Source organism: Bubalus bubalis, chromosome 18, assembly GCF_019923935.1.
Source record: "Bubalus bubalis isolate 160015118507 breed Murrah chromosome 18, NDDB_SH_1, whole genome shotgun sequence".
NCBI classification, from domain to species: Eukaryota; Metazoa; Chordata; class Mammalia; order Artiodactyla; family Bovidae; genus Bubalus; species Bubalus bubalis.
Genome location: NC_059174.1, coordinates 47,895,037 through 47,914,105, shown reverse-complemented (window position 1 = coordinate 47,914,105; position 19,069 = coordinate 47,895,037). Strand labels below are relative to the sequence as shown.

The 19,069-nt window shown below is 52.1% G+C and overlaps 1 protein-coding gene across 5 annotated transcripts in view; it reads right to left on the bottom strand.

The window, feature by feature from the left end:
* Positions 1-18,011, bottom strand: part of RYR1 (ryanodine receptor 1) — a 127,970-nt gene extending 109,959 nt beyond the window's left edge. For all 5 annotated transcript variants that reach the window (XM_025269065.3, XM_025269068.3, XM_025269066.3 and 2 more), the window contains exons 1-13: positions 17,854-18,011; positions 12,188-12,307; positions 11,255-11,359; positions 10,129-10,203; positions 9,969-10,047; positions 9,459-9,571; positions 9,061-9,154; positions 7,809-7,902; positions 7,620-7,694; positions 6,976-7,132; positions 6,650-6,814; positions 4,142-4,263; positions 2,856-3,051 (exon numbers count right to left, since the gene is read on the bottom strand). In XM_025269065.3, coding sequence (XP_025124850.3) covers positions 2,856-3,051; positions 4,142-4,263; positions 6,650-6,814; positions 6,976-7,132; positions 7,620-7,694; positions 7,809-7,902; positions 9,061-9,154; positions 9,459-9,571; positions 9,969-10,047; positions 10,129-10,203; positions 11,255-11,359; positions 12,188-12,307; positions 17,854-17,901 — 1,443 coding nt within the window. In that variant the 5' untranslated portion in view covers positions 17,902-18,011. The remainder of the gene's footprint in view (positions 1-2,855; positions 3,052-4,141; positions 4,264-6,649; positions 6,815-6,975; positions 7,133-7,619; positions 7,695-7,808; positions 7,903-9,060; positions 9,155-9,458; positions 9,572-9,968; positions 10,048-10,128; positions 10,204-11,254; positions 11,360-12,187; positions 12,308-17,853) is intronic.
* Between the last annotated feature and the right edge of the window lie 1,058 nt (positions 18,012-19,069).

The window sequence follows — 19,069 nt, the reverse complement described above, 5'->3', positions numbered from 1 at the left end:
GGTGAGAATTGAAATAAAAAGGCAGACTATCACCTTGTTCAACCTCAACTGGAAACATGGCATCAGCTGACTTAAACTTTTTCCTCTCTGTACATGTCCACAAATGACCACAAATACACTGCAAGTATTGATTTGGTGGGGGGGAGGGTTACAAATAAATTGGAGCAGGTAGGCATATTTGCAAGGACAGTATCTGCAAATAATAAAGATTAAGTGACTATGGTTTAACAAACAAATATAAAGAACACTTGTGTAACCTCGAAAGAGAGCATTGCCAGCCACCCAGAAGTCACCTCGATGCCCCTCCTGATTACACAACCCTCTCAGCCAGGGATTACTGTCATCCTGACCTGTATGGAAATTCTTTCCTTACTTCTCTATGTTTACTACCTATGTGCACATTGGTAAACAGTCTAGTGGCATTTTGCCTGTTTTTGAACTTGACATATACAGTAAGTATCCTTTTGTACATGGATTCTTTTGCTCAATACTAGATTTTAAGATTAAGAGCACGGTGGGACTTCCCTGGTAATCTAGTGGCTAAGATTCTGTGCTCCTGGTGCTGGGGACCCGGGTTCAATCCCTGGTCGGGGAACTAGATCCCCCATGCTGCAACTAAGAGTTCAGATGCCAAAACTATAGATCCCACATGTCACAACTAAAAAGACCCAGCTCAGCCAAATAAAAAAATAAATATTTTGTTTAAAAAAGATGAAGAGCATTGTCTCACGCAGTTGTCATTTGTTCATTTCATTGCTGAGAGGCATCCATAGCCATCGTATGGAGAAGCCACATTTGTGGATACATTCCAGCAGTAATAGACAATAAGGCCGCTATGACAACTATTGTATCTACATCCTGGGCTCATGGTAAGAGCTGCAGTGCCTCGTGGTAGAGAACACAACCAGCTGGAGTCACACAGAGTGGTTCTGCCCCTAGCCAGTTGTGACTTTCAAAGACCTAACTCTTCTGTGACTCCCAAAGCAAAACTCTTCACCATGGCCTGGCCCTGTCACCTCTCCGGGCTCATGCCCTCCCACTCTTCCTCTAGTTCACCCAGCTTCAGTCAATTCAGCTTCCTCATTATTCTGGAAACTCTCAAGCACGTTCCTACTTCATGGCCCCTGTACTTGTTCTATCTCCCTTCCCTCAGGTGTAGATGTAGCTGCCTATCTTCATTCAGGTAATCCTCCCTGACCATTCTATTTTATTTATTTTTAATATTTATATCTTTGGCCAGGTCTTAGTTGCAGGAATGGGATCTTAAGTTGTGGCAAATGGGATCTAGTTCCCTGACCAGGGATCGAACCTGCATCCCCTGCATTAGGAGTACCACTGGACTGCCAGGGAAGTCCCTGGCCATTCTATCTTAAATTGCAGCAACCCCAGCACTCTCTCGGAGAAGGCAATGGCACCCCACTCCAGTAATCTTGCCTGGAAACTCTCATGGACGGAGGAGCCTGGTAGGCTGCAGTCCATGGGGTCGCTAAGGGTCGGACATGACTGAGCGACTTCACTTTCACTTTCATGCATTGGAGAAGGAAATGGCAACCCACTCCAGTGTTCTTGCCTGGAGAATCCCAGGGACGGGGGAGCCTGGTGAGCTGCCATCTATGGGGTCGCACAGAGTCGGACTTGACTGAAGCAACTTAGCAGCAGCAGCAGCAGCACTCTCTACTATTGCCCTGCTTTGTTTTTCTCCTTAGCGTTTATTATCATCATCTAATATACCCTATAATCCTTCTATTTTATTGACCATTTATCTTCTCCCCCATGTCAGCTCCACAAAGACATGGATTTTTCTGTTTTGTTGACAACTATAATCCCTCTGGTATATCCGTTCAATAAGTGGTTGTTATTTAATCTCTCTGCGACTCAGTGACCCATTGTAATTCCCATTGCAATATAGGAATTACAGTCCCCCATGGGGTTATGGGGAGGATATCAGGTATACAAAACCCATAACATACAGTAAGGGCTTAATTCGGTAATAATAACCATGGTCAATATAGCATCTTCTATGTGCTGGTACTGTTCCAAACGCTTTGCATATACTAATCCCACGCCATAAATTTTGTTATTGTTAGTATTATCATTTCTAAGTCTGCCGCCCCCATCAGAATGGGAGCCCCTGAAGAGGAAGGGGGCCCAAGCTGTTAGACCCTAAATGAAAATGCTCCCCAATCACCGTGTGGAAATATCAGACCCTGGGCCTCTGTCCAGCCCCAGCCTCCCACCTCTCTCGGCCCCTCCCACTCAGACCTCTCGCCGAGTGGAGACCACCAAGCCTCGTAAAACACAAACTCCCAGCCTCTGACTCCAGCTGAAGTCCCTCCTTACACCACCCACCTGATACCCGAAAACCTCTCTGGTCCTGACCCTCACCATGCCCCGCTCAGGTTCTGTCTTCCCACCCCGCAGGCTCCGCCCCTACAGACACCGCCCCCTGAGGCCAGCAGCTCAGCCTCTGACTTCTCAGGCCTTGCCTCCCTCCATAGGCTTGTCTTGCCTCATAGCTTACCCTCGCCGCGCCGCGTCCTCCCACGAAAGGAAACAAGTCCTGCCCGGGGCCTCCAGGCTCCGGTCCCAAGTTGCTTTCACAGGCCCTGCCCCTGCTCTGCCACACGCCCCGCCCCTCACCAAAACCACGCCCACCGCTCAGTCAGGACACTCAAGACTCCGCCCCCTCGCGTGTCCCTGATAACCCGCTCCCCCGCCCTGTTCACACAGGACAGGTCCTTCCTTCTGCCTCGCTCCTCTCAGACCACCGCTTCTCCAGGCCCGGCAGGCTCCGCCCCTCTCACAGGCCCCGCCCCCGCGCCCACAGACCTTGCCCTCCTGGGCTGTGGCCTCACCTCCTCCTGGAAGAGGCTCTGGCGGTTGCGCAGGCTGCGCAGCTTGCTCTGCTTCTCTTCGTGCTGTAGCTCCTCGGAGGGCGGCTCAAAGTAGCCGATGAGGTCCTGCAGGCTCAAGATGACGCCCTCGAGAGGCAGCGCTGTGCCCGCCGGGGACCCCGAGCCCCTCGGCTTTCCGCTGAAGCTGTCCAGGCCCCTGCGGGGACCGCGCATTGATCAGCAAGGGACCCGGAACACTGTGCAAGTCCCGCCCCCTCCCACCCCGAGTCCCCGCAGGACTCCCACAGACACACCTGTTTAACAGAGCGGGAGACAGGCGCAGGGCGCAGGGATAGAGGGGCATCGGCCTGAGTTCACACAGTCGCCAAGGGCAAAGCGTCTGTGTAGGACACGTCATGCAAGCATAGGTCACGGCTAAGGGATGTCTAGGGTCGAGGGTCTGCGTGTCAGGGGTGTGAAACTAGGTAATGATCAGGGATGTGATGTCAAAGTCATGACTGGTAGAGGACAGATTAGGGGTCAAGTGTATAGCTGTGGTTAGTCGCTCAGTCGTGTCTGACTCTGCCACCCTATGGACTGTCCACCAGGTTCCTCTGTCCATGGAGTTCTCCAGGCAAGAATACTGGAGTGGGTTGCCATTTCCTTCTCCAGGGGATCTTTCTGACCCAGGGATCAAATCCAGGTCTCCTGCATCGCAGGTGGATTCTTTACCATCTGAGGCACCAGGGAAGCCCAAGAATACTGGAGTAGGTTGCCTATCCCTTTTCCAGAGGACCTTCCCAACGCAGGAATTGAACCGGGGTCTCCTTCATTGCAGGCAGATTCTTTACCAACTGAGCTACCAAGGAAACCCCAAGTGTATAGAGGTCAGGAGTTTATCTATGTTAGACATGTGAATCGGAGAAGGCAATGGCACCCCACTCCAGCACTCTTGCCTGGAAAATCCCATGGATGGAGGAGCCTGGTGGGCTGCAGTCCATGGGGTCGCTAAGAGTCAGATACGACTGAGCGACTTCACTTTCACTTTTTCACTTTCATGCATTGGAGAAGGAAATGGCAGCGCACTCCAGTGTTCTTGCCTGGAGAATTCCAGGGACGGGGGAGCCTGGTGGGCTGATGTCTATGGGGTCACACAGAGTCGGACACGACTGAAGTGACTTAGCAGCAGCAGCAGCAGACATGTGAATGTCAGAGATAGAGATGTAATGGTCAGGCGCAAGAACTCCAGAAGCATGGGGGTCAAGGTGTGGCCTGGCCCCCCAGGGCAGGGCAGGCTGGTGGCTCACTTGATGAAGTGGTTGTAGAGGCCGGCAGTACTGTAGATCATGCGGGCAGCCTGAGACTCCTCGTGCTGACAGCGGGTCAGTGACAGTGCATCGTCCATGTGGCCTTCCTGGTGCAGAATGGCCTGGCAGTGGTGGAACAGAGAAGTCAGGAAGGGGACCCAGTCACTCAGGGCCATGCTCCCCAGACCTCCACCCAGTCTCTAGCCCCCTGATTGCCCCCATCTTTCACGAGATCTCTGCCAGTCCCCCACCATCCCTCTCCATCTGTCTCTGCGTCTTTCATTCTCAGTCCCTCTCTCTCTTTTCCCCTCTAGCTTTCTCCTCTTTCTCCATCCTTCTGTCTCTGTCCTCTGTTTGTGTCTCTCTACCTTTGTCTCTCTCTCTCATGTCTATCCCACACTGTCTCTTTCTCCCTACCTCCCTCTCTGACTCTCTCTCTCTCTCTCTGCCTCTTTCTTTATTTTTTTTTTAATTTTACTTATTTATTAGTTGTGGCTGTGTTAGGTCTTCATTGTGGTGTGTGGGCTTCTTGTTGCGGTGGCTTCTCTTGTTGTGGAGCACAAAGTCAAGGAGTGCAGGCTTCAGTAGTTGTGGTGCCTGGATTTTGTTGCCCCAAGCACATGGGATCTTCTCAGACCAGGGATCCAACCCATGTCCCCTGCATCTGCAGGTGGATTTCTAATCACTGGACCACCAGGTAAGTCCAAGCATCTGTCTTTCTTTCTCTCTTTCGGTCCCTCTTTGATTTTCACTCTCTCCCTCTCTGTCTCTATCTTGTCCAGGCCAGACCCTCTCCATTTGTATCTTCTATTTATTTAACATCCCCCCCATCAGAAAGCCCTAGTGCACCCCAAACCTAACATGTCCCAGACAGAATGCCTGCACACCTTTCTGGGAGGTGAGCCCATCATGACAGCTGGCTTTCCCCTGAGCTGACCTCCTAGTCCAGGACCCCACCCAGTCCAGCAACTTTAAATATCATCCACTTGCCGACAACTCCCACATTCCCTTCTCTGGTCCAGGCCTGTCTCTAAATACTCTGCTCTTGTATCCAACTTCAGTCCTCACTTTTTTTTACAAACAGGTGCCACTCTAGTCTTCCCACTTATTCCGTTAGCAAGTCTATTGCATGTCTCTATTCTCAGCACTGGGGCCTGTTCTCCTGAACTGACACTTGGCTGTCCCTGACTCGCTTAATGGCACTGCCCTCCTTCCAGCTGCTCAGGACAAAAAGGGCAAAAATAATGGCCTCATCCTTAATGCCTATCCCTTTGACCCTGATATCCAATCTGTCAGAAAATCCAGTTGGCTCTGCCCTCAAAATACAACCAGACTCTTCCGCCTTTCCTCATTCCACAGAAACCCCTGTGTTGTCCACTGTTACCCCCCACCTGCCCCTTCCCGCCCCATCTCCCTCCTCCAGCTCTGCTCACTCCCATAGTCTGTTCCCACAAGCAGCTCAGGAACCCTGTGACCCTTAATCAGGTCACCCCCAGGCCTGCTCAAAACTCTCTTGTGGCTCCATCTCATACAGGGTAAAAGTCAAGTTCCCCACCCCCCACACCTCTATCACCACAGCCCACAAGGCCCTACACAATCTATTCCCATCCCCTCTCTGCCCTCATCTCTATAATCCACCCCTCGTTCACTCTCCTCCAGCCAAACTAGATCTCCTTTCTGTGATTGCAACAGACCAACTTCATCCCAACCTCAGGGCCTTTGCACATGCTGTTCCCTCTATCAAAAGTATTAATAGCTTTCCTACTATTCGGTTGTAAAACTATATACTTCATTAGAGACAGTTTAGCCAGTGTCTGAGCATGGGGAAGGCAGGGAACAGGTCAATCTAGCTTGCCTATTTTTCCACACACACATCCAGAACAACTGGGGTACTCAATACTTGGTTGAATATTATTCTTAGTTTGTTACTGTCCATCTTTTTCTTTCCATCTCTGTCTTTTCTTATTTCTGTCTCTCTATCTTTCTCTATTTTTCTGTCTTCACGTCTGTCTATATTTCTCTCCCTCTTCATATATATACATTCTTTTTTAACTGGACATTTACATTGATAAATATACCCAAATCTTTGTACAATTATCCAATTGATTCCCTTACGATAAATGTCTAACATCAGAATTACTTATGCCAAAGGACATATCTTTTTAGCTTTTAGTATAACTTGACATAATCCTCCAAAATGTTTCGCTTTATTTTCATTCTTTTTAAATTTATTTTTAATTGGAGGATAATTGCTTTACAGTGCTGCATTGGTTTCTGCCATACAACAATGAAAATCACCCATAAGCATACATATTTCCCCTCCCTCTTGAACCTCCCTCCCACTAAATACATAAAATTTCTTTTTTCCTGTGTCTCTCAATCTCTCTTTCTCTCTCAGTCTTTCTTTCTCTCGATCCCATGCTCAAACCATGAAGGTCCAAGTATGACCACCCCCAGTCCCCTCCTGCCCCAGCCTGCAGCCCTCCCCTCCCCACTCCAGGCACCCACCTTTTTCTTGAGCACACCGAGTCGCAGGGCCTTGGGGTCTGGGGCAGCATAGGTGAGCCACAGGCCTGAGGCCACGTGCTGCACGAAGCACAGTGACTCCCCATACTTGATTTCTGGGGGGCCCATGCCCTCCACATCCCGCTTGGGAGCCGTATCCAGTTTCTCCTACAGGGGCAAGGGTCAGAGGTCAGCCTCCTCTGCCTGTGAGTTTAATGGGGAACACCGTACCGCCCCCCACCACCCCGACAAGAGATTGCAAAGTGTGAGGTGGGGCTGGAGTGGAATTTAGAGCTCCAGGTGAGCGCGGGCATCCTGATTGCACCAACCTTGGAGACGCGGAAGCAGAAGGAGGTGGCCTTGGTGTGGGCCTTGCTGGCGTCAACCACCATGAGGCCCTGGTCCTCAACGAGCGCCAGGTACCGCCCAGTGGTGACATGCCGGATGCGGAGCGGCTGGCCCCAGCGCAGGTGGCTCCCGCTCCAACTGCAAAGGGTAAGGACGAGGTGGGGATCAGAGGGCCCCCCAGTTCTCCCAATGGACACCACAGTCTTTGTTGAAACCTTCTCAAGCCCTCTGCCCTGTTCCAGGGGGCCCCAAGCCTTCCTCCAAGCCCTCAGATCTTTCTTAGGACCCCCAGGTCTCCCTCAGGAGCCCCAAACTTCTCTCAAGCCCTCATTGCTTCCTCAGAGCTTCCCCAGATAATTCTGGTGCACCCAAGTTTCCCAGATCTGTCATTTTCTCCCCTCCACTTCCCACAGTTTCAGTCAGGACCCCCGATCTCTCCCTCAGGAACCCTCACCACCCCCAAGACCCCTAAGGACCTTCATTACTCCCTTAGGGACCCCAGATTTTCCCTCAGAACCCTCGAGTCTCTTCCTCAGCTCTTCCTCCAAAACTCTCTTCTCCTCCCAGGCCCCCCAGGAACCCCTCACACCCACCCACATCCTGCCTCCCCCAACCCGACCTGTACCTGATTCTCAGTGGTTCCAGTCTCCAGAGGGAGCGGGCGTGGGTACACACAGATCCCCCCTCATAGTAGACAAGTCTGGGTACATGGAAGATAGCAAGGTCAAGGGTTCAGGGTCCAGTCCCCCAGCCAAACTCTGCCACCCAACCCCCAGCCCCAAGACCCCGGACCCTCTTGTCCCCAAGCCCAGACCTGCGCTGGTCATCACTGTCAGCAGGGGAAATGGTCAGACATTCATCCATGTGTCCATGAAAGAGGCGGAGGACGTGGCCACCGGTCACAAAGCCTGGACGAGAAGCAAGGGCAGGTGGTCACGGGGAGCTGGAGCCCCCAAAAGATCTGGAACCAAAACTGGGGGCCTTCCTTCTGCCCTGTGGGAAGTTGGGGGCTGGGTTTGGGGTCTGCAATCTGAGACCCCCTTCATCTGAGTTTGAAGGTACAAAGTGGTAGTCTGAGATTTGGGCTCAGTTTGAGGCCTGAGCTGGGGGCATGAGATTTGGGGTCTGAGGTGGGGGATATAATTTTGGGAGTCTGGGTGTGTGGGGCTGAGGTTGGCAGGTTTGCAGGTCTGGGGTTTAAAGGTCTGAGTTTGGATTTTTGACGTTGGGTCAGAAAACATCATCAGAGATTTGGGTCTAATATTCCCTGACACTGGGGTCTGAGTTCCAGGGCTTGCTTTGGGGCCTGGGTTTAGAAGTACAATGGCTGGATCTGAAGTTGGGATCTGAATTTTGAGTGTTACTTTGGAGGTCTGAGGCTAGTACCTGAGGTTTGAGGTCTGAGGTTTGAAAGTTTTAACTTTTGAGTGTGAGTCTGGGGAGATAGGAGCTTTGTAGTTACAAGTTGGTGGATTTGAGGGTCTGAGATTAAGGCCTGAATTTTGTTATCTGTGACTTGAGTCTCAGCTTGAGTCTGGCTTAAGGCCCTGAGGTTTGATGTGTGAGATTTGGGGTCAAAGTTTTGGGGCCAGTTTATTCAGGGTCTTAGCATGGCAGTCTGAACTAGGAGATGGTATTGGAGATTCAAGGTTAAAGTTGGAGGTTTGAGGTTGATTGGCTGAGTTTGAGTCTGAATTAGGGGTCTTAGATTGGAGATCTGAGTTTGAATTTGAGGGGCTGGTTTTGGGGGTTGAGGAGATAAGCTTGTGCTTGCCTTTAGAGGCTTTGAGTCTAAGAGATAAGCTCCAAATTTAATGTTTAAAGCTTTGGATCTGAGTTTAGGGGTCTGACCTCTAGGACTTGTGTTTGGCATCTAAGCTTTGCAGTCTGAATTTAGAATCTGACAATCAGTTTGGAGATTTGAGCTCTAGAGTCTCAGACTTGGGGTCAGTTGGAGATCTGAGTGAGGGTTATAATTGGGAGATCTAGATATGGGGTCTGAGGAGTGATGTTGGAGGTCTGATTTGAGGGTATCTGCTTAGGGTCTAGAAGCCTGGGGTCCTCACCCTCTTCACAGCCAGAGCAGATGGGGTTCATGTTCCACAGTGTCTGCATGAAGGAGGCGTCAACCTGGAGCTCCCCACTGGCTGTCGACAGGTGCTGGAGGCCACCAGGATGTAGGGGTCAGAGATGATAGGGTGTAAACAATAGTTCCAGAGTCAGTCAGAAATCAAAGTGGAAGCCAAGAAATGGGCAGACAGAAAATTAGAGGTCACAGATCAGGAAACGGGGATCAAGTCAGGAAATGGGGCATCAGAAACCAGAAACTGATGGAAACCGGAAACTGGGAGTCAGGACACTGGGGCCAGAGACCAAGCAAACCCATGATGAGGAGATGGGGTGGATCCCATGACCCCCAGCCCTGGGGCACAGTAGGTGCTGTGGTGGGGGAGGGACTGCTCACCAGGTAGCGCTCGGAGGAGACACTGACAAGAATGAGGTCATCGCCAACTCGGACCTTCTCTCCTTCTGACCTCTGCTTGGAGGCTGGGTGCGTCGTCCACCAACAGGCCTCTCCTATGGGCGGGGGTGGGAAGGGCTCTCTGAATGTGTGTGCGTGTGTGCTCAATCACTCAGTCATGTCCGACTCTTTGCGACCCCCTGGACTGTAGCCCACCAGGCTCCTCTGTCCATGGAATTTTCCAGGTAACAGTGCTCTTCCTCAAGGTATTCCCAGCCACGAAGCCTTCCAAACCCTCCTCCCCAAATTCTCCTATTACTTCTGCCTCAGTTTCCCATTCCCACCCTCAGACTCTCTGCCTAGAGTTCCCCCACGTCTACCCAAGTCTCTCTGTCCGGAATATGTCCATCCACACCCCAAGACTCTCAGTTCCAAAGGTCTGGGGTGCAGACCTGCACCCCAACTCGCTGCCTGCGGTGTCCCCATCACACCCCCTGCCTCCAGCCCCTGTACCTATTGCATCCTCCTGAAGTCCTACGTCGAAGGCCAGCTTGTCAGTCATGGACCGGGAGGTGGTGAGGCAGCTCAGGTACTAGGGTTGGAGCAGGGAGTCAGCCTCCTGGCGGGCATTGCCCCCTCACCCCCTGCCCCGCCCCCTCCTGGATGCACTCACCATGCCGCTGTGCGCGTGCCGGAGCAGGATGGCATGGCCATACAGGAGTGTCCTGTGTCCCCCACCCTGGGACGACTGTGGGGGCACAGAGGGCACAGAGTGAGAACAGGACCCCCTGAAACATCTGGCCTACCAGGGGGGGGAATATGCTCCCCAGAAAACACCATTCTCAGGCCTGGATTCAAAGAAAACTCAGCTCAGACCAGAAACAGATTTTCTGCCTCAGCTTCCCTGCTTCCCCAGGGAAGCAGCGTCTGGTCTCTGAGAAGCCTGTGGATGGGGTGCTTTATATTCCCCAAAGCCCACTCTGTCCTCCTCGCCTCCTTCAACTTGTTAGCCAGGTCCCAAAGTCACCCAGGGAGCTGAACCCCTCTTCCAGAGGTTCAGATACCTAGGGTCACTCAGGGAAGCCCCGTATCTCATGTTCCACGGGCCTTGGCCCCCCTGCTGTCACCGTCATAACACGTCTGTGCACCGGTACTGTCCTGCCAGTTGTCACATTGGAGCATCGTCCATAGAGACCTGCCCTGTGCTTCCACCACCCCCTCACCCATGGGCACAAGGAGACTCAGCCCCTCTTGGAGGGGTGGGTACACCCAGGTGCTTGAAGGCATCATGCCCCCATCACATGCCTATCACATGCCCATGCTCTGAGGGGGCCATGTGATGGGGCCACGTGATCACATGGCAGACCCACTCCTGGACCAGAGGGGACCCACACTTGGGGCGGCAGGAGGTGATGAGGGGAGAGGTCCCATGCGGAGAAGAGCTAGGAGCGGGGTTGGAGGAAAGGAAAAGAGGAGGAAGGAACAAGTGGGGGAACAGGGGGCTCAAAAGCCCCCACCCCCTCCCTTCCTGCCTGCCTGGCCTTTTCTGGGCTCCACAGACCTTGACAACTGGGGTGGGGGAGACCCCCAACCCCTGTGTGCAGGATGTGGGCCCAAGAGGCAGACCTGGGGTCAGGAGAGGTGGCAAGAACAGATGACACCCAAGGCCAGACCTACCCACTTATCCAAATTGAGGGCCTGCGGGGGGCAGGGCAGAGAGAGGAAGAAGAGAGGACGGTAAATGACCCCCAGGTCCTCCCACCCGTCCCCGCCACCCATCCCGCCTGGGGGAGCCTCACCTCCACGCCGGCCTCCACGGTGTTGGCCAGCATCTCCTGTAGGGCTCGAACAGACAGGGACTGCTCCAGGACGAAGCAACAGATGGCCAGATCGGGGGGCACATTCTGGGGAGCGGGGCGGGTAGGGAGAGGTGAACGGGGCCCTGAAAGCTCCAAAGTGCTGATGCACCCCCTGCCCCTAATCGAAATACCTACACCCCTTAGAGACCCAGACCTGACCCCAACCCTCCAAGAAGCCCTGCCCTCTGCCGCCCACTTCAGACGCCCCACATCCGCGCCAACATCCTAGGAAATACCTGTTTTCCTCCTCCTGCACACCCTTTTATCCCGCCCGAACCTCACAGAAGTTTCCACACCCCACCTAATCTCATAGGAGGCCTCATCCCCCCGCCCCGCCCCGCCCCGGCCCCCGCAGACACACTGCGCCCATTCCAACCCTGGAGCCTCCTCCTGGCCCTCCCCGCAGAGAACCCCCACCTCCCGCCATCACCAGCAGACAGGCCTAGCTCCTGCCCCTCCCTCAGACAACGGCTGTCACGGATTCACACCGCCCCCCTGAGCCTCCCACCCCAGGCACCTCAGGCCTCCTCCGTCAGTCTCCAGCCCCAACCCCATCCCCCCAGGTCACCTCCTCCCTTAGATCCTGAGTACACCTCAGGCTCAGACCCCAAACTCCCTCCACTTCTCAGCCTCCAGCCCCCTCCCTAGTTAGCCCCCTGCTAGCACCCCCTGACCCTCCCGGCCCTTCTGCCTTGGATTGAAGACCCTCCACCCCCCGCCCCTCCCTTTTCAGACCTCCGCCCACCCCAGACCTCGCCCCTTTCCCTCGTGGGGAGAGCACCCCCTCTCCAGACCCACCCCTCCCCAGACCCCTTTCTTCAGGTCCCAGCCTCTCTGCTCGTCAGACCCCCTCTCCCTTTGTCCCGCACAGACCTGGGCGTTGCTGGTGGGCTCCAGGAAGCAGAGGCGGTTGCCGAAGCCCTCAGCGGCCAGGCAGAGCTTGAGCTGCTCCTTGAGCACCGTGGCGCTGCACTGCAGGACCACCTCGTCGTCCTGGGGGCGGGCGGAGCGTCAGGGGCGGCGCCGCCCCAAGACACCGCCCCCCGGTCCACCCCTTCCCCTCGTGGAAAAGATACTGCTAGTAACGCCCACCCTTGCCAGCTATCCAGTAGGGGCTCGTGTTGAGGGCGCTGCACGCTCCTAAAATCCCCATGAGATCCGAGCCAGTGTCATCCCAGTGTTAAAATATGGAAACTGAGGCTCAATGAGGGGACATGGCCTGTCCAAGGCCAGATGGTTGATAAGAGGAGGAACTGGTATTTGAACTCCAGTCCAACGGTCTCCGGACTTCCCAGGTGGCGCCCTGGTACAGAACCTGCCTGCCAAGGCGGGAGACGTAAGAGACACGGGTTCTATCCCTAGGTCCGGAAGATCGCCTAGAGTAGGGCATGACAACCTACTCCAGTATTCTTGCCTGGAATCATGGGCAATCTCATGGGCAGAGGAGCCTGGCGGGCTACAGTCCATGGGGTTGCAAAGATCTGGACACGACTGAAGCGACTTAGCACGCACCCACGCCAAGTGGCTCCAGAGGACTCCCAGGTGGGAGTCCACAAGGATGGGAAATATGGGCGCCTGGAGTTAAATGGCTTTTAAGCTCAGTGTTATCGAACTTTTCTTCTGTGTGTTGTTTTAATAGTAGTTATCATTTAAGGAGTGCTGTCTAGCGACTCTTGAATGCAGTGCCAGAGCCTGGACTGGATCCTGGATGAAGGGGAGATGCTGTAAAGATGGTATAGAGACAGCTGGTGACAGGTGAATACAGCCTGTGAATTAGATGATGGTATCACAGCCATAGTAAATCTCCTGATTTTTATTTATTTATTTTTTGGCCATGCCGCACAGCATGTGGAATCTTAGTTCCCCAACCAGGGATCAAACCCATGTCACCTGCATTGAAATCATGGAGTTTTAACCACTGGACCACCAGCGAAGTTCCCATGAAATCTGATTTTGATAACCGTGCTGTGGTTTTGCGAGAGACCACCAACAATAACCAAGTGTTAGGCGCTAAGTTGTATCTGATTCTTTGAGGTCCCATGGACTGTAGTCTGTCAGGCTCCTCTGTCCATGGGATTCTCCAGGCAAGAATACTGAAGTGGGTTGTCATTCCCTTCTCCAGGGGATTTTGCCAACCCAAGGATCAAATCCAGGTCTCCAGCATTGCAGGTGGATTCTTTACCATCTGAGCCATCATCTTCCCCTTTGTAAGAGAGAGCCCTTGTTTTTTAAGAATCAGACACTGAAGGATTTAGGAGTTAAGGTTATCATGTCCACAACCTACTCTCAAACAGTTTAGGAAAAGACATTTGGAGAGAGGGAGAGGGAGAAGGGAAGGGAACGCATCTTAACATCTGGGGAAAATGACTGAAGGCTACATGGGAGTCCTTTGAGCTAACCTCACAACTTTTCTCTAAGCTTGAAATAAATTTAAAATGTAGGTAAAATAAACAACCTTCTGAGATAAGTCCTAGTATTTGAACCTGTGAAAACACGGCCCAGAGAGGTGAAGTGACTTGCCTGAGGTCACACAGCCGGAATATGGCACAGCTGAGATTTGATCCCAGTCCTATGGCTCTATATGCCACACACTGCTTTTTTTTTTTTTTTCCATTCAAACCCAGGCCCTTGGCAGTGAAAGCCCTGGACCTCTAGGGAATTCCCAATATGCCTCACTCTTAGAACACTAGACTACTTCTTGCTATGTTAGTTGAGTAGCTGTATTACATTTATAACTAATATAAATGTACTTAGGGGCATGCTCAACACTTTTACTGACAGAGGTTTCAATCACAACTGATGGGGGGAAAATACTGATGGAGACTTCAGTGTTTAACCACCAAGTAAGGCAGTGATTATTCCATTTTACAGCCAAGGAAATAGGTTCAAGGAGGTTAGGCATCCTGCTGGAAGTCACACAGCCCCTAGTCCTTCCAGCAAATCCTGGGCTTCACTCCCCACAGACAGCCCTCTTTCTTTCTATCCAGCCTGGGAGGAGGGGCCCCAGGACTACCCTGTTCTATAACCCCCAACCCCGACATCTGGGCATATGCTATCTATTCAAAAGGATCGTATGGTTTGCATTTATCAAGCACCTACTGTCTGCTAGACTTCATGCTCAGGGCTTTACATGCATCTAATAAACACTGAGCATCTGCTCTGTGCTAGACACTGACTACGTGTTGATATAAAACAGCAAATAAAGCAGGCAAAAATCCCTGGCTGTGGAGCTGACATCCTTATGGGAGATGTAATGAACAGGTGAATCAGGGACTTCCCTGGTGGGCTAGTGGTTAAGGCTCCATGCTTCCACTGCAGGGGGCATGGGTTCAATCCCTGGTCTGGGAACCTAAGATCCTGCATGCTGCTCGGTGAAGAAAAAAAACAGGTGAATCAATTTATAATTTTAATTTCAGTGATAAGTGCTATGGAAAAAATAACTCAGGGTGATGTAAGTGAGTGGCTCTTGGGGTAGAGATGACATCAGTGAGGGGGGTGAAGTGACCGCTTCTGCAAGGAGATGACATTTGAGCTGAACCTTGTCTGAATAACAAGAAAGAATCAGGCCTGATCATCTCTGGAGGAAGAATGTTCCAGGAAGAGGAGGCAGCCTGTGCAAAGGCCTGGGGCTGAGGGTGTTCAGAAAAAGCAAGGAAGGGACTTCCTTGGTGGTCCAGTGGCTAAGACTCTGTGCTTCCAATCCAGGGGGTCCAAGGTTTGATCCCTGGTCTGGGAGCTAGATTCCACATGCTGCAACTAAGACCTGGTGCAGCCAAATAAATGAATAATTAATTTAAAAAAATAGAAAAAGCAAGGGAGACAGCCCAGTGGTGCTGTCTTCAAGAGTAAGGGAGAAGGTGGGAGATGAGCTCAGAGACATATTTGCATGTACCCCTTGAACCCTTAGGGTACATATTTTTGTACTCATTTTCCAGACTGGGAAATTGAAGCTCAGAAAGAAAAATAAAAATCACTTGCCCAAAGTTAGGATACAGGCAGATGGCAAAACCAAGATGTAAACCAGAGACAGGGAGCCTAATCCCTATGCCAATGATTCTCTAACTTTCTCCTGCATCAGAATGAAGTGGGAGGAGGCTGGTTAAAAAGGCAACTTCCTAGCTGCCCTACTCTCCCCCTCAACACCAAGAGCCTGATTCAGTAGCTCTGGGGTCAGCGGGGAATCTGGACCATTAGCCAGCCCCCAGGAGGTTCTGACCTGGGCCAAGCTTTGATGAATCCCAGCCTGCGCAGGGCTGGATGTTGCCATGCATCAGAAGGAAATGAAAGGAATTTGGGGACCATGGCCATCATGCTTAAAAAGTGAAATAAAAGTAGAGCAAGAACACAAAATAGCAGCATGCCCCTCGTGTTCTAAGGGCTACCTACATTTTATGAAACTTGTTTCAGTTAAAAATAGGCGTGTGTGAATGCACCTAATTTGAGCATAATATCATGAACTGGAGGCAACCCAAATGTCCATCAGCAGGTGAACCGATAAACAAATTGCAGCATATTCACAAAGGAATACTTAGCAACAAAAAAGGAATGAATTCTTAATACATGCTACATAGATTAATGTCAAAAATATTACAGTGTGCAAAAGAAGCAAGACAAATGAGCATATACTTTACACAAAACACTGGTTAGTGACTAATGGAATCTATGGTGACATAAAGCAGATGGCCAGGATGATTATTGAAAAGAGCCCATCAGAACTTTCTGGGGTAAAGGAAATGTCCTATGTCTTGATTATGATAATGGTTACATGGGCATGTACAGCTTGTCAACTATAACACCTAAAATGGGTACAATTTATTGCCTGTCAATTATAACTCAACAAAGTTGACTTTTTATAATATATGTGTATAGATGCATGTACTGGGTCGCAATATAAAATATATTTCTTACCAGTGGGATGAGAGTTTGAGAAAATCACCCGATAACCTCAAAAAAGTTCAGGAAAACCCAGTCTGGGGCCAAGAGATGCCAAGGCTAAGCCTCTAGAACCCATTGCTGACTACCCAGGCAAGTCAGAGTCCAGTTTTCCTCTTGTGAAAGCAGGAGAGCTGTACCAGGGGCATCCAGAGATGACACTTCCTGGCCTTGACCTTGGTCAGTGACTCTGCCACTCAGGCCTCGGTTTCCCTCAAAACTCCCAGGGAGATAAAGATAGGGCCCTACCTCAGAAGATAGAGCGGCAAGGATATAATTAGATGCCTCTGGAGGTTGAGGCCCTGGGCATGGCGCCTGACATAGAGTGGCTGCTCAAGGGCTCATAGCCATGGCCATGGTCTTATTAGGGCTGGGGAGCAGGGCAGAGCCCAACCCATGATGTCTGCTAAGGGGCTGGGGCTGGGGCAAGCGTCTAGGGTGAAGCTAGGCCTCCTCCCATGGCCGAATGTCCAGCTGTCCCCATCCTTCACTACCAACCCCAGCTGTTCGTTCCTCCCTCCCAGGAAACCAGAGCTGGCTCACCAGGGCCCTATTCTAGGGCCGGAATGCTGTGTCAGCATTTCCCAGGGCCCGGAGGGGGTGGGGAAGGGCTAGTGCAGGATCAGCAGACCTGGCCCAGGAGCGAGAACGTCCCCTCCCCTCCTCACACCCCCACACCAAGCAGAACCACTGGGAGAAAAAATGGGAAGGACTCTGAAATGGGCAGCCCCTCCTCCATCCTCTCTCTCCCTGTCCCCTGCCCAGGCCCCAGAAAAACGGTCTATTCTGGGAGGGACACCTGTTGTTCCAATACCCTGCCCTGCCCCGCCCCCCACCCTCTGCCAGCCAAGGATCAGAAATGCGGGGAGAGACACAGTCTTTGACACTGAAGACGCGGTGTGAAACGCAGATAGCCTGAAGCTGAAGAACAAAGCCAGAGACAGGGAGACAGAGATGGAGGAGACAGAGATGGAGAGGGACAGAGGCGCAGACAACCCAAAGAGACAGATCCGGAGAGACACCACCCAGAGACCATTAGCATCCATATTTGACCCTCCTCTGCAAGACCAAGTGGGGGAAGAAAGAAGACCCAGAACCAGAGGGACCCTCAGGAGACCCTCCAGGGCTGGGAGTTCAAAGGAGTTCGGTCCTTCAACCCACACCAGCCCCCTTCCCAAGAATTTAAATAGGTCAGAGTCTGGAGCAAGAAGAGAATTAGGGCTAAGTGGGGGGGTGGGGGAGGGGGGCAGCTAAATTAAGCTCAGGAATTAGAACCACCTTCCCCAAGTGCCTGCTTCCAGAGAGGTGGGAGGGGGGTGCTCTCTCAGCGGCCCCGTTCTCTGGGACAAATTGCTAGTGTCAGAGAAGGTGGCAGAAGACACCCCCACTCCCCATTTTGCAGTCCCAAATTCTGCTGGTTCTCTGGCAAGGAAGGTAGGGGAAGACTGAGAGAGAAAGAGAAAAGAGTGACAGTCACCCACAGGGATAGAGGAAGATACCGTGAGTCTCAGTGACCACAAGCAATCAGGACAGAGAGTTCAGAGACAAAGAGACCCTCAGAGGGACCCGAGAGACAGTCCCAGAGACCCCAACACAGAGATACGCACCGTCCGCAGAAACTGGACCTCATCCTCGCCCTCTCCTCCGTCACCCATGATGTCGAAGCCCGAGGCGTCTGAAGTCGGACTGAAGCCGGGGACTGAGGAGGGGGCTGAAGGCCGGGCGGGTGGGCTGGGGGCGGGCTGGGGTCGGAGACCTCTGGGGACGCCAGAGGCACCCGCGGGGTAGATGGAACTGCGTGGAGGACTCGTGTGCTGGACAGAGCTGGGAGGAGGTCCCCGCCCCCGGGCTCCCATTGGACCAGGGCGACCAAGGCCCCGCCCCTAGACGGTGCCCGGCGCACAGACTCCAAACCTCTGCCAAAGGTGTGCTTGGGGTGGGGAGGCTCAGGAGTGTCTATAAGATAGCTACCCTCTGTCCTTCTACGCCATAGTGCCATCGTTCTCTTATTTCACAGAAAGCAAACTGAGGCTCTGAGTGGTGAAGGCCCTGCTTGATGTCACACAGCAGAGTCGGAATGAGCAGCCGGTTCTCCTGGCTTTAAAAAGCATCATACAGGGCTTCCCTGGTGGCTCTGGTAAAGACTCTGCTTGCCAATGCAGGAGACACGGGTTCGATTCCTGGTCCAGGAAGATTCCAGCTGCTGCGGAGCAACTAAGTCCATGCGTCACAGCAACTGAGCCTGTACTTTAAAGCCCGGGAGCTGCAACTACTGAGCCAATGTGCCGCAACTACTGAAACCCGCTCCTTAGAGCCCATGCTCTGCAACAAGAGAAGCCACTGCAATGAGAAGCCCCTGCAATGAGAAGCCCGCAAATTACAACTAGAGTGTAGCCGCCGCTGGCCGCAGCTAGAGAAGTCCACGCAGCAACAAAGACCCAGCACAGCCAATAAATAAATAATGAAAATTTAAAATTTTTTAAAAAGAAAGCATCACACACAATGATTAAGAATAAGCCAGACTGGATCCAAATTCCTGCCTTGCCACTCCTTTGTGTGACCTTGGATAAGTCACTTCACCTCTCTGTGCTTAGTTTCCTCAATTAATAAGGAGGATATTAATAGCACCTACCTTGCAGGGCTGCTGCAAGTATTAAATTAGATTATTTCCAGCACTTAAAACTGTACCAATACATGTGAAGCTGCTATGGAAAATAGTATGGAAGTTTCTTAAGAAAACTAAAAATAGAACTACCGTATGACCCAGCAATTCCACTCCTGGGTTTGTATCCGAAAAAAGCAAAAAAACATTAATTCAAAAAA